This window comes from Amborella trichopoda, chromosome 1, assembly GCF_054954075.1.
Source record: "Amborella trichopoda isolate Santa Cruz 75 chromosome 1, AtrichopodaSantaCruz75HAP2 v2.0, whole genome shotgun sequence".
NCBI classification, from domain to species: domain Eukaryota; kingdom Viridiplantae; phylum Streptophyta; class Magnoliopsida; order Amborellales; family Amborellaceae; genus Amborella; species Amborella trichopoda.
The window spans coordinates 28,784,834-28,797,431 of NC_142336.1; the positions used below are offsets into that span (position 1 = coordinate 28,784,834).

The following is a 12,598-nucleotide window of genomic DNA, read 5'->3' on the forward strand; positions in this document are numbered from 1 at the left end:
GTGACTAGTCTCTTCTTAAATTCCTAGAAACTCTTCTCACACTCCTTTGACCAAATAAATTTTGCATTCTTCTGAGTCAATCGAGTCAAGGGAATCGCTATCTTTACGAATCCTTCTACAAAGTGCTTGCAGTACCCTGTCAATCCCAGAAAGCTATGAACCTCAGTCACATTTTGTTAGCCTTTCCCACTTAAGTACGACTTCGATCTTAGAGGGGTCAACCATAATTTCATCCTTAGAAATAATGTGCCCAAGGAAGGCCACACTGAGGAGCCAAAACTAGCTCTTGCTCGACTTAGCATCCAATCTTTCCAACTTCAAATTTTGCAAGACAATTCTTAGATGTTGTTCATGTAATTCCCGACTCTTAGAATATACCAAGATATCATCAATAAAACCAGTACAAAGTCATCTAAGAAGGGTCTAAACACCCTATTTATCAAATCCATGAACAAAGCGGGGGCATTGGTTAACCTGAATGCTATCACAAGAAACTTATAGTGACCGTATCGAGTTCTGAGAGCGGTCTTTGTGATGTCCCCCAACTTGACTAGAAATTGATGATAAACAGATTGGAGGTCAATCTTCGAAAACACTTGGGCACCTTGGAGCTGGTCAAAGAGGTCGTCAATCCTAGGCAGAGGGTACTTATTTTTCACCGTCACTTGGTTCAACTACCTATAGTCAATGCATAATCTCAAGGACCCATCCTTCTTCTTCACAAACAAGACCGGTGCACCCCAGGGCGATACATTAGGTCGAATGAATCCCTTATCCAATAATTCCTGCAACTGCTCTTTTAACTCTTTCAATTCCGCTGGAGCCATTCTATATGGGGCTTTGGAGATGGGAGTAGTAATAGGTACTACTTCTATATCAAATTCAATTTCTCTTTCTAGAGGTAGGGATGTCAATTCCTCTGGAAACATCTCCAGGTATTCTTTTACTACTGGTATCCCTTCCAATAGGGTCTGAACACCCTGATTCTCAACCACATAAGCTAGGTACCCTTCACACTTCTTAGCCAAAAGGCGAGAGGCTCGGAGGGCAGAGATGAGGTGTAGTGGGGGATTGTCCCTAATGCCTCTAAAGTGTATTTCTGCTTGATCGGGACATTTACCAGTTACCATCTTTTCATGGAAGTTGACAATGACATGGTGTGTAAACAACCAATCCATGCCTAGAATCACATCAAAGTCTTGAAGATCTAGGTGGATTAGATCCACAGGTAAGTCACAACCATCAATCATAAGCTTACACTGCATATATACTCTATCAGTCTCTATAGAGCCTCCCACAGGCGTGCATACTACTAAAGTTTAATTGAGACCTGCAGGTGCAACATTTATGTAATGGGCAAAATGGGGTGCAACAAATGAGTGAGAGGAACCAGGGTCAATTAAAACTTTAGCATTAACATCACAAATTGTGAGCATACCTTTGATCACTGAGGTGGATGCCTTGGCCTCTTGTTCAGTGAGTGTGAACACTCGCCCTTGGGTCATCGGGCGATCCTCGGTTTTCATCATAGGGCAGTCCTTCGCCCAGTGATCAAGCTTGCCACATTTCAGACATACATTCTTCTTTTGGTAGAATTCCGAGGCAGTGTGGTTTCTTCTCCCACAAATAAGTACAAATCGAGCATCGGTCGATACCCATATTGCCTGGAAGACTGTTCGTGATCCTCGAGTTAGTTAGGTGGGTAAGGCTTCCCTCTGGTGTTTCACCATGACAACTGTCGAGGTTTCTTCCTAAACTTTCCCAATGGCCCTAATTTCATTTTTCCTTCCTTCCTTAACCGGTGATCCTCGCAGTCTTTTTCCATCTTCAAGGCATGGTCTACCATCGAGGCGTATGAATTTATATTGGCCGACTTCACTCTACTCCTAATATCCAGTCACAAGCCCCTTTCAAATTTAGTCGTCTTTCTCTCCTCGATATTTATGATGTGGGGAGCATACCGAGAGATCTATGCAAACTGGGCGACGTATTGTTCAACTGTCATACCCCTCGCTGAAGTTCAATAAATTCTACTTATTTCCTTTCCTTGATTGAGTAGGGGAAGTACTTCTCATCAAATGTTGCCAAGAAGTTTTTCTAGGTGACCTCGGTCCCTGCCTCCCTCCAAGTCTGCTTCACCGAATCCCACCAGTACTATGCTTCCCCTTCCAGCATAAAGGCCCCTAGCCTTACTCTTTGCTCATCCGAGCAATGTAACACCTCTAAAATATTCTCCATTTGTTTCTTCCACCTCCTAGCCTTCTCCACTCCTCCATGCCCCAAAAAGGTTGGGGGTGCCATTCTCCTAAACATCTCCATGAGGATAATGTCATTCTGCTCTGGTGTAGGGGTAGACTGGGGTTGGCATCGATTCCTTCATCATTTGGATCATAGCCCCCAGAGTTCTATAAAACACGTTGAGTTCCTCGATATTGTCATTACTGAAACTCGCATTGTGGGTAAGAGTTCTCGGCATCCTTATCTTAGTCACAAGAGCACCTAGTCACTTATGTACATCAAAACTAATCTAAGGACTCTCCTAGAGTCCCTAGGCCAAGAATCATATCCTGGCTGCTCTGATACTATATCTATCATGACCCCGCCCCTAGCCACCGTACTTTACGTGGCGACGAGTGACTAAGCGCGGGTTTCTGATCCAATGTAACGTTTTTCACTCAAGAAGGAGTGGACTCATAAAGCAAACCATGGAAAAAGAACTAAAACAAATACTCAACTAGCAAGTAACATCAACAAACCCAAACACCAAATATCTATATATATATATCTATATATATATATATATATATATTTCTTCCAAAATGTTACATTTAGTTCAAGGCGTCTATGCCCAATATTACATATATCAACGAAGAACAAAAACCCATGGTCAAACAACCCAGACATAAACAAGATCAAAACACCTTCTTTGAGAAATCTAACTTCAACTTCCTAACGCAAAACACGAGCTCCAAGCCCTGAACCTATCATTATCAATCTACAAGGAGAGGAAAAATAATGGAATGAGCTATACAGCCCAATAAGTAGATCTAGTGTTATGCATCTATAGTGATTCTATCTGTGTGTGATAGCAGTTCTATCTGTGTGTGATAGCAGTTCAATCCATCAATATAAAATCATAGTTCAGCACATATGAATATTAGATCAAGACAATGAATACGAACATTTCATTTACACGGCAGTTATTACTAAATTTGTGCGATCATGAGCATTCAATCAGTGAAATCATTAACATTCAATGAGTGCAATCCTAAACATTCCTTATTCATAAATTTGATCATTACCTACTCACTCCCTAAATCACCTACTCCTACAGTCGATGCCCTATCCATCAGGGTAAGCCAATCCCATTGCTTAAGACCTCTACCATCATACAGGAGGGAGGGTAATGACAAGTGGGGTAATCCACTTCGTAATACTTTCAACACACTCACACAGTCCCCAATGCGCATTGGGGGCTCGATAGGCCCTTACCTTGCAAGGCATCAATCATTTCATTTCATTTCATGAATCTAGGGTGCGACTCTCTATCCTTTCCCTTAACTCATTCCTATCATTATGCAGGTTAGGGGATATGCCGGCATCACTTTTTTTACTACCAATGAGTGTCCGATTGCGCCGTAGGTGATATCATAACAGTATCCACTACCAGTGAGTGTCTCACCACGTAATGGTCAATATCAATATAAGAAGTGGCCATCCATCACAATATCATAACAATATCCGCGTAATGGTTAACATCAATATAAGCAGTGGCCATCCATCAAGTTCAAGCATTCAATTCATTCACATCAGTCAATGTCTCATACAGATGAATCATATTTCATCATATCATTTAGCAAAATTCATTTATTTCATAAGCTTTCACATGGAATTTACACATAAGTTTTCTCAGTAGCAATTAGCATTCATATAGGATTTCATTTCATCACTATTATACTCGTGGCCCTTTTCTCACATTGTGCAGAAAATTCATATAGAAAATTCATATAGCAATTTTCTCACATTGTGCAGTCATAAGACATCATTCAAATATCCTCATGGCATTCACATGAAATTCATCATATAGTATTCACATTTATCACATATCAAGAAAACTTAGTGTTGCATGGATATAAAACTGGTAAGTGACAGGTAACAGTGACATGCCCCCTCTTGCGAAGGCGTAGCTCCCAATCTCGGAAGAGTTTCAGAATGCCTCAAACATGAAGCTTTAAGCTTACCGGCAGATCATTATAAAGACAGTTATTTGAAAGATTTTGAGTGTCATTTGATGGCTCTATAGCTCAGCACAATGCGAGCATTAGTTGCTGGAAATCTTCCCTGCAACAGTGCGTAATGACATGTTCACACATTTCAGAGCATAATTCAAAAATCCGTGGGGAATTTCAAAAACCTCAAAACATACAACTTTGTGTACATTCACAGACCTTTCCAATGGTGGAAATTTGAAGGTTTTTGGATACCATTTGCTGGGTCAAAAGCACGGCCCAAGGAGGACCACAGTTGCTGAAATTAGTAGCGACTGTGAGCGGTGTCGTGTCTCGACATCTTGGGCCATATCTTTTAATCCATGCACAATTTTATCATGACATAAAAAGTAAACTTGGAGTAGACAGATTTGGTCTCATTTGGAAGTAATTGGTTATCGAACACTTTGACACAAAAATAATCATAGTTCTAGAAATTCTTATTCTCAAGTTAACATGCTTTCAAGGAACACTTAATATATCCTAGCCAAGCTACACTTTGGGCTTGGAACCTTGTTCATGATAAGGAGTCTCACATTGAGCAATTTCATGAGTTTCCATAAATAAAAAGATCATATATGTGGTAAAAACAGTCATGGCATTTAAAAGCATAAATCTGAAATTTCAACCTCATGTTAACTCATTCATGCTTCACATTTTTCATTCTATCATCTTACCCATTCTAAATATTTGTTCTTTACATAAACCATGGATGCATCAAAGCTAAACCCACTTACCTTAAACTCCCACGGTATCTCAAATTCCTACTCACTATCTTCACGGGCTTTCCCCTAGCTCCACCAGTGGGCTGTCTTCAAGGGGCAGCAGTGAACTTCAAGAGAGAGATAAAAAGTTGAGAAAATAGGATAGACCGTGCTGCCCAAGGGAGGAAAAGACTTTAAAAGGAGAGGGTGGTTGGAAAACACTATGGCTGATGCAATCACACATGGCTGTGACATGTACGGAGCGGCATTGATAGGTGACAAGTGTACAATTTGACCAAACACACACGGCGATGCTTCCATACACAGTAGGCGATGCTCACTCACATTGCCGGCGTTGGCCCTCCACACGCGCTGCTACCTATGGCATGTGTGGTATGCTCTTCTCTCTCCCTACTACTCAGGCGGCTCTAGGTCTTGAATTCATAAACGACGATAGGTCTCTTTACACGGCCGGTGCTGCGTCTCCTTTACACAGCCGGCTCTACTTCTTCTCTTATACAGTCGGCATTGGGTTTCCTTTACACAGTCAGGAGTACCTCTTCTCTTACACAGCTGGCAATAGGTTTCTTTTATACAACGACGTTGCTCGAAACAACACTAGGCCTCTATCTCACTCTCCCTCGTCATGCGCGCCACTGGATTGGCAAAATTGTGGTCCTTACAAAGGTACTGGGTGAAAATCAGACCAAGCCTTCCCATGAAAAAGGATCTTAGAAGGTACTAGGTGAAAATCGGACTAGCCCTTCCCATGAAGAGGATCTTGAAAGGTATTGGGTGAAAATCAGACCAGGCCTTCCCATGAAAAAGGTTCTTAGAAGGTATTGGGTGAAAATCAGACCAACCCTTTCCATGAAAAAGTTCGTAGAAGGTATTCAATGAAAATCAGACCAGACTGTTATATGTCATTTTTTGACATACTTGAATCCTCAAAGCAAATAAGGAGAGATCTAGGAGCAACCTAGTCCTGCAAGAATAAGCATGAAATTGGGCAGTCTCTAAAGAAGTATCGGAACGGCTTCAAAATGCATTAAAAGCGTAGTTTGGGATATCTGAAGGATATTCGCTTTTCAAGTCAAGCTCCTTTAATGCTGAAAGTGGACTCTACAACTACATTTATATTTTTCGGGTCTCAAAACAGTAGCAGACCACCGCCAATGAATTCGGAACATCGAAAAACCCCCAAATACCAAATTTTGGCTCAATCGGACCCTCCAGGACCATTTTGCGTTTGGCTTACCATAAAAGGGTGTGTTTTACACTGTAAGGTCCGGGACCTTTCTAATCGTTGATCTTGTTTATATGCTGAATCATTTCCTACTAATGCTTACCTTAGATTTTATTTTTCGATTTGTTGAATAAACTATGGCTGGTGGTTTGAGTGGTATCGTGTTATTGTATGGATCCCAAGCTTTCCGATACGAAAATCGCTCAAATCTGAGCTACCATCAGAAAGGCATGTTCAATACACCAAATATTTTTTTCGCACACATCCAAATATGCCGTGCACATATATCCATGTATGCACACACTCTTATATGCATGAATCCCTATAAAAACATGTCCATCCCAATGCACATGATTACATCATGGATGCCCTCCACACAATGATTACACACATGCACTATCTCTCCTCTCACATGCTTTCTCTTTATGCATGCTTCTACCCCCATCATTGTGTTTTCCATGCATGCCTTCTCTCTCCTCATACATAATCAATTGAGTGCTATGTGGCACATGCATGCTTCGACCCTCATCATTGTGTTCTCCATGTGTGCCTTCTCTCTCCTCATATATAATCACTTGAGTGCCGTATGGCACATGCATGCTTCCACCCTCATCATAGTGTTCCCCATGCATGTCTTCTCTGTCCTCGTGCATAATCACATGAGTGGAATGTAGCATATGCATTCTTCCACCCCCATCATTGTATTCCCCATGCATGACCCTTACCCACATGCCATCATGCTCCCCCATGCTTATATATCCTCCCATCCACTCATAATTAGGTTTCACTCTCTCTCCTCACCCCGTCAATCCCTCATGTGCCCTTCTTTTCCCTTTGTTCTTCTTCTTCTCCCTTATGGCCATTAACCTCACAAGCCTTAAACTTTTGAAACTTGAACCCAATCCACTTGAAGCTTGGCAACTGAAGTGAAGCTTATAGAACATTTCAACTTGGAGATTCGATTGGAGCAAGTAAGTAGATTTAGTTTTTCATGGTTTCATGCTTATGTCAACATATGTTTCTTTGCTTAAATAAAATGTGAAATTCAAGTGTGTGTGTGTGTGTGTATGGTGTGTGAGTGTGGGTGCATGCTTACTAAAATTCCGTTATAAGGTACTCTGATTCCCAAAATTATGGTCCATGTTTGAGAGATTGTTGGGGCTTCTTAAACCATGCCTTATACTTTGAATTTTTGTGTGCCAGAAGGAAGTTGAATGTATTTCCACATGGAAAAGACATCTTGTTAATATCTCATGTAATTTGAAAGCTATTAACTATTTGATGAAGCATGCCAAATCTGTAAAATGAAAATCCAAGGATTTAACATGTTTTTGTGTGATGCATTTGACTGACCAAAATGTACTAGAATGAGGTAAAACCCTTTGAAATTTTAGATAATGGAGTCTCATTTAAAACTGTCTTTGGACTCATAATAAAATTCCTTATGGTTTGAAATTTATGTCCATTTATCTAATAGAGTGTCACCCTATATTTTTTGCTGCACAATACAGAAATTTTATCTAGAAAAACAAAATAGTTTGACAAACTTTACCAATATTTGAGGTTACTTACCATATGAGAGTTGTCTGGTTATGAGTCTAAATTGTCAAAAAATTAGTTGCAGGTTTAAATGATCTTTAAATTTAATAATATGCCCTTAAAGGTGGATAATGTTCATCTTCGAAAACCAGAAATTGACATAGTGATGTCTATTACATTGATAGGTAACATGTTATTGCCATGATAATGTCTTTGAGCTTGATCGAACTAAAAACGAGCAAGATTTGATCATTTGAAAATCCACTTGAAATAAGAAGACAGTTTCCATTTTGCTACGGCTGCACCGCAATAGTGTAAAACCTACTCTTTTATGGTAAATTAAGACCCAAATGGTCTCGAAGGGTCCGATTGAGCCGAAATTTGGTACCTAGAGGTTTTTTAACGTTCCAGATTCAATGGCAGTGGTTTGGTACTGTTTTGAGACCTAGAGAATTGGGTTGTAGCTATAGGATCTACTTTTAGCATGAAAGGAGCTAGACTTGAAAACTGAGTTTCATTCTGATCATATCAAAACTTATCCAAATATGACCAAACTTTGGGAGTATGTTTTGGGTATCCCAGACTACCCATTTCATGCGTTTTCAAGCCATTCCCAAACTTTTTAGAGGTTGTCCAGTTTTAGGCTTATTTTACTGTGTTCTCATGGACTGGCCTTGTCTTGGTTACCGACGAGACAAGGTTGCTACTGGCTCTCTCCTTATTCGTTCTAAGTATACAAGTACGTAAAAAATGACGTATAATAACTCTCTCTCCAAAACTTAGAATTTGAGATAGTTTCCCTCTCTAATAATTTGAGATAGTTTCTCTATCTTAAAATGTTTAGGTACTTTCTCTCTCTAAAATATAATAAAGTTTTTCTCTAAAATTTTAAGATACTTTCTCAATCTAAATCTTAAAATTTGATATAATTTCTCGCTAAAATTTTTGAGATATTTTCTCTCTATAAATTTGATTTAGTTACTATCTTACATTTTTAAGGTGGGTGCGGTTTGTATAGAGCCCAGGCTCTAAACAATCAAATTAGAGCCTACATTCAAATAGTGTCGAGAAATGTAGTTTCAATACTGGAAATCTTTGTGATAGCCTTAAAATATATTTTCATCTTTATTTATAAATTTTAAAGCTTCAAAAATAGTATATATCGACAGATCTATGAAAACATGAAAATCTTGAAAATTGACGGTCCAAAAATGTGTTACAAAATACATTATTTCTTAAACTTGAAATCTATTTTTTTCTCATGTCCATGAATCTTGATGTGATGACAATTTGGGGATGTTCGGGTATCAAAACAACCTCTTCTAGTGAAATTTTTGAGGTAGGCTCAAATTTGATTGTTTAGAGCCTTGGCTCTATCTAAACTTTTCCCTTTTAAGATTCTTTCTCTCACTAAAACTTAAATTTGGAGATAGTTTTGATCTCCAAAAAATTTGAGATAGTTTCTATCTAAAAATTTCAAGTACTTTCTCTATCTAAAATTTGATATAGCTTCTCTCTCTAAAAGTTTAAGATACTTTATCTCTCTAAAACATAAAATTTGTGATAGTTTCTCTATTTAAAAATTTTGAGATACTTTCTCTACCTAAAAAATTTAGGTATATCTCTCTACAATTTGATAAATTTCTATCTTTAAAATTTTAATATATCATCTTTCTAAAATCTTAAAATTTGAGATAGTTTCTCTCTCTAGAAACTTTGAGATATTCATCTCTCTATAATAATTTGGTAGTTTCTCTCTTAAATTTGTTATAGTTTCTATCTTTAAAATTTTGATATACTTTCTCTCTCTAAAACTTAAGAATTGAGATGGTTTATCTCCCTAAAAACTTGAGATAATTTTTATCACTAAGACTTTTTAGGAAGTTTCTCTCTAAAATTTGATATAGTTCCTATTGTTAAAATTTAATATATTTTTTTGAGATAGTTTCTCTCTCTAAACAAATTGAGATAGTTTCTATCTCTAACAATTTTTAGGTGCTCCCTCTAAAATTTGATATGATTTCTCTCTCTAAAATTTAAAATGCTCTCTCTCTCAAACATTAAATTAGAGATAGTCTCTCTCTTAAAATTTGAGATAGTTTCTCTCTCTAAAAATTTTCAAGTACTTTCTCTCTCTAAAATTTCATAAAGTTTTTATCTTTAAAACTTAAAATTTGATATAGTTTCTCTCTCTAAATATTTTGAGATAATTTATCTTTGTAAAAAAAATTAGGTACTTTTTCTCTCTAAAATTTGATATAGTTTTATCTCTTTAAAATATTAACATACTTTCTCGCGCTAAAAGTTACCATTTTAGATTTTTTATCTCTAACCTATCTGGATAGGAGGAAATTAGGAATTTTGGATTATTTAGATTCAACAAAATCTATGGATTTTCAGTATCAAGGATTTTTTTTATGGATTCTTTACAATCATTTCCATGTCCATTGTTTGCAAACAAAATTTGATACAGATTCTCTGTCTAAAACTTTAATATACTTTTTCTATCTAAAACTCAAAATTTGGGATGGCCACTCTCATAAAATTTTGAGATAGTTTCTCTCTCTAAAATTTGATATGGTTTTGCTTTTAAGTTTTAATATACTTTCTCTCTAAAACGTAAATTTAAAATTGTTTCTCTAAAATTTTTGAGATAGTTCCTCTATCTAAAATTTTCAAGAGCTTTCTTACTCAAAAAAAAATTTAGATTCTTTCTCTCTCTAAAATTTAATGTAGTTTCTCTTTCTAAAATACTAAGATACTCTCTTTAAAACTTAACAATTGGGATAGTTTGCCTCTCTAATAATTTTGGGATTAGTTTCTCTCTCTAAAAATATTTAAGTAATTTCTCTCTCTAAAATATAATATAGTTTTTCTCTATAAAACTTTAAGATACTTTCTCTCTCTAATACTTAAAATTTGAGATAATTTCTTTCAAAAAATTTTGATATAATTTCTCTCTCTAGAAAAGTTTAGGATATTTCTCTCTCTAAAATTTGATACAGTAACTATGTCTTACATTTTAGGATTCTTTCTTGCTCTAAAACTTAAAACTAGAGATAGTTTCTCCTTCCAAAAAAATTGATATGGTTTCCATCTAAAAATTTCAGGTACTTTCTCTATCTAAATTTTGATATAGTTTCTCTTTCTAAATTTTTAAGATACATTCTCTCTCTAAAACATAAAATTTACGCTAGTTTCTCTCTCTAAAAATTTTGAAAATGTTTCTCTCTCTAAAAAAATTAGGCAGTTTCTCTATCTCAAATTTGATATAATTTCTATCACTAAATTTTGTATATATTTTCTTTCTCTAAAATTTAAAATTTGAAATTGTTTCTCTCTCTGAAAAACTTTGAGATATTTATATCTCTAAAATTTTTAGGCAATTTCTTTCTACAATTTGATATAGTTTCTATCTATACACTTTTAATATACTTTCTCTCTTTAAAACTTTGGATTTGAGATGGCTTCTCTCTCTAAAAAATTTGTGATAATTTCTATCTCTAAAAATGTTTTGATAGTTTCTCTTTAAAATTTGATATAGTTCCTATCTTTAAAATTTTAATGTATTTTGTCTCTCTAAAACATAAAATTTTAGATAATTTATTTCTCTAAAAAAAAAAAGATAAGTTTCTACCTATAAAAATTTGTAAGTACTGACTCTATAGTTTGATCTAGTTTCTCTCTTTAAAATTTTAAGATGCTCCCTCTCTCTATCAAATTTTTAATTTGAGATAGTCTCCCTCTCTTAATATTTGAGATAGTTTCTCTCTCCAAAATGTTTCATGTACTTTCTCTTTAAAACTTAAAATTTGTGATAGTTTCTCTCTCTAAATATTTTGAGATAGTTTATCTCTCTAAAAAAATTAGGTACTTTCTCTCTAAAATTTGATATAGTTTTTCTCTCTAAAATTTTAACAGACTTTCTCTCTCTAAAATTTTTAAAATTTTCTCTCTTTAACATTTTTTTGCTACTTTCTCTCCCTAAAATTTTCATACTTACCAAATGTATGCTATATTTCGGGTCGGGGTGCCAATGAGTGGAATCCATGAAGCTTGGAAATTAAAAAAAACAGGTTTTAGTATAGTAATGAAATTCTTGAAATGTTAAGTGATTTCCATGATTTATAATTTCCATGGAATTCTAATATCCTAGACATTGAGCAAACCAAACAGTGGATTTCAATAATATCCAAGATCCACATGCCCAAAAGAGTTATGCAACGAACTTCCTTTCTTAATTCGAACGAGTACCCGATCTAATTAGACGTTAAAAATGGATTAGTACCTGGAGTGGGAAAGAGTTTTCCTGTGAATGGATCATCATTTTTTTTTTTTTTTCCGAAAATGAATCCTAATTGTTCACTATTTTCCATAAGTTGCTAGAGGAGAGACAAATGTGTATAAGTGTACTAATAAAAAAGATTCATTCCAAAATATGTAGCGCGATTAGGGTGCCAAAATAAAGGATTACTAATACACTTCTACTGGCCATATTGACTTTGTTCGTTGGGTCCATAGAAATTCGTTTAGGTCAAGGAGTAACGGACTTTGATGTGTTATCAAAATGGTTAACTCCATCAATATCAATGGACCCTTTTCATGAGGACTTGAATCCTTCTGCGGATTCGTATGAATTTGCACGAAATGCAATTTATTAAGTCAATATAACCTTTTTTGAAATATTCATAGCCAATTTTTTATATGGGTATGTTCATTCATCTTTTCAGAATTTGGACTTAATCCATTCATTTGCAAATATATATACTAAGACGAGTCCTTTGTTGATCAGGCGACACACGGATTTGAACTAGGGAAAAAGGATTTCCAGTCCCTCGCCT

General features: G+C 36.0%; 1 protein-coding gene across 1 annotated transcript; it reads right to left on the reverse strand.

Moving 5' to 3' along the window:
* Window positions 1-674: 674 nt before the first annotated feature.
* LOC148783771 (uncharacterized) lies at window positions 675-1,265 on the reverse strand. Its single transcript, XM_088872178.1, has one exon. It carries the CDS (start codon window positions 1,263-1,265, stop codon window positions 675-677), a length of 591 nt encoding a protein of 196 aa, XP_088728304.1.
* Between the last annotated feature and the right edge of the window lie 11,333 nt (window positions 1,266-12,598).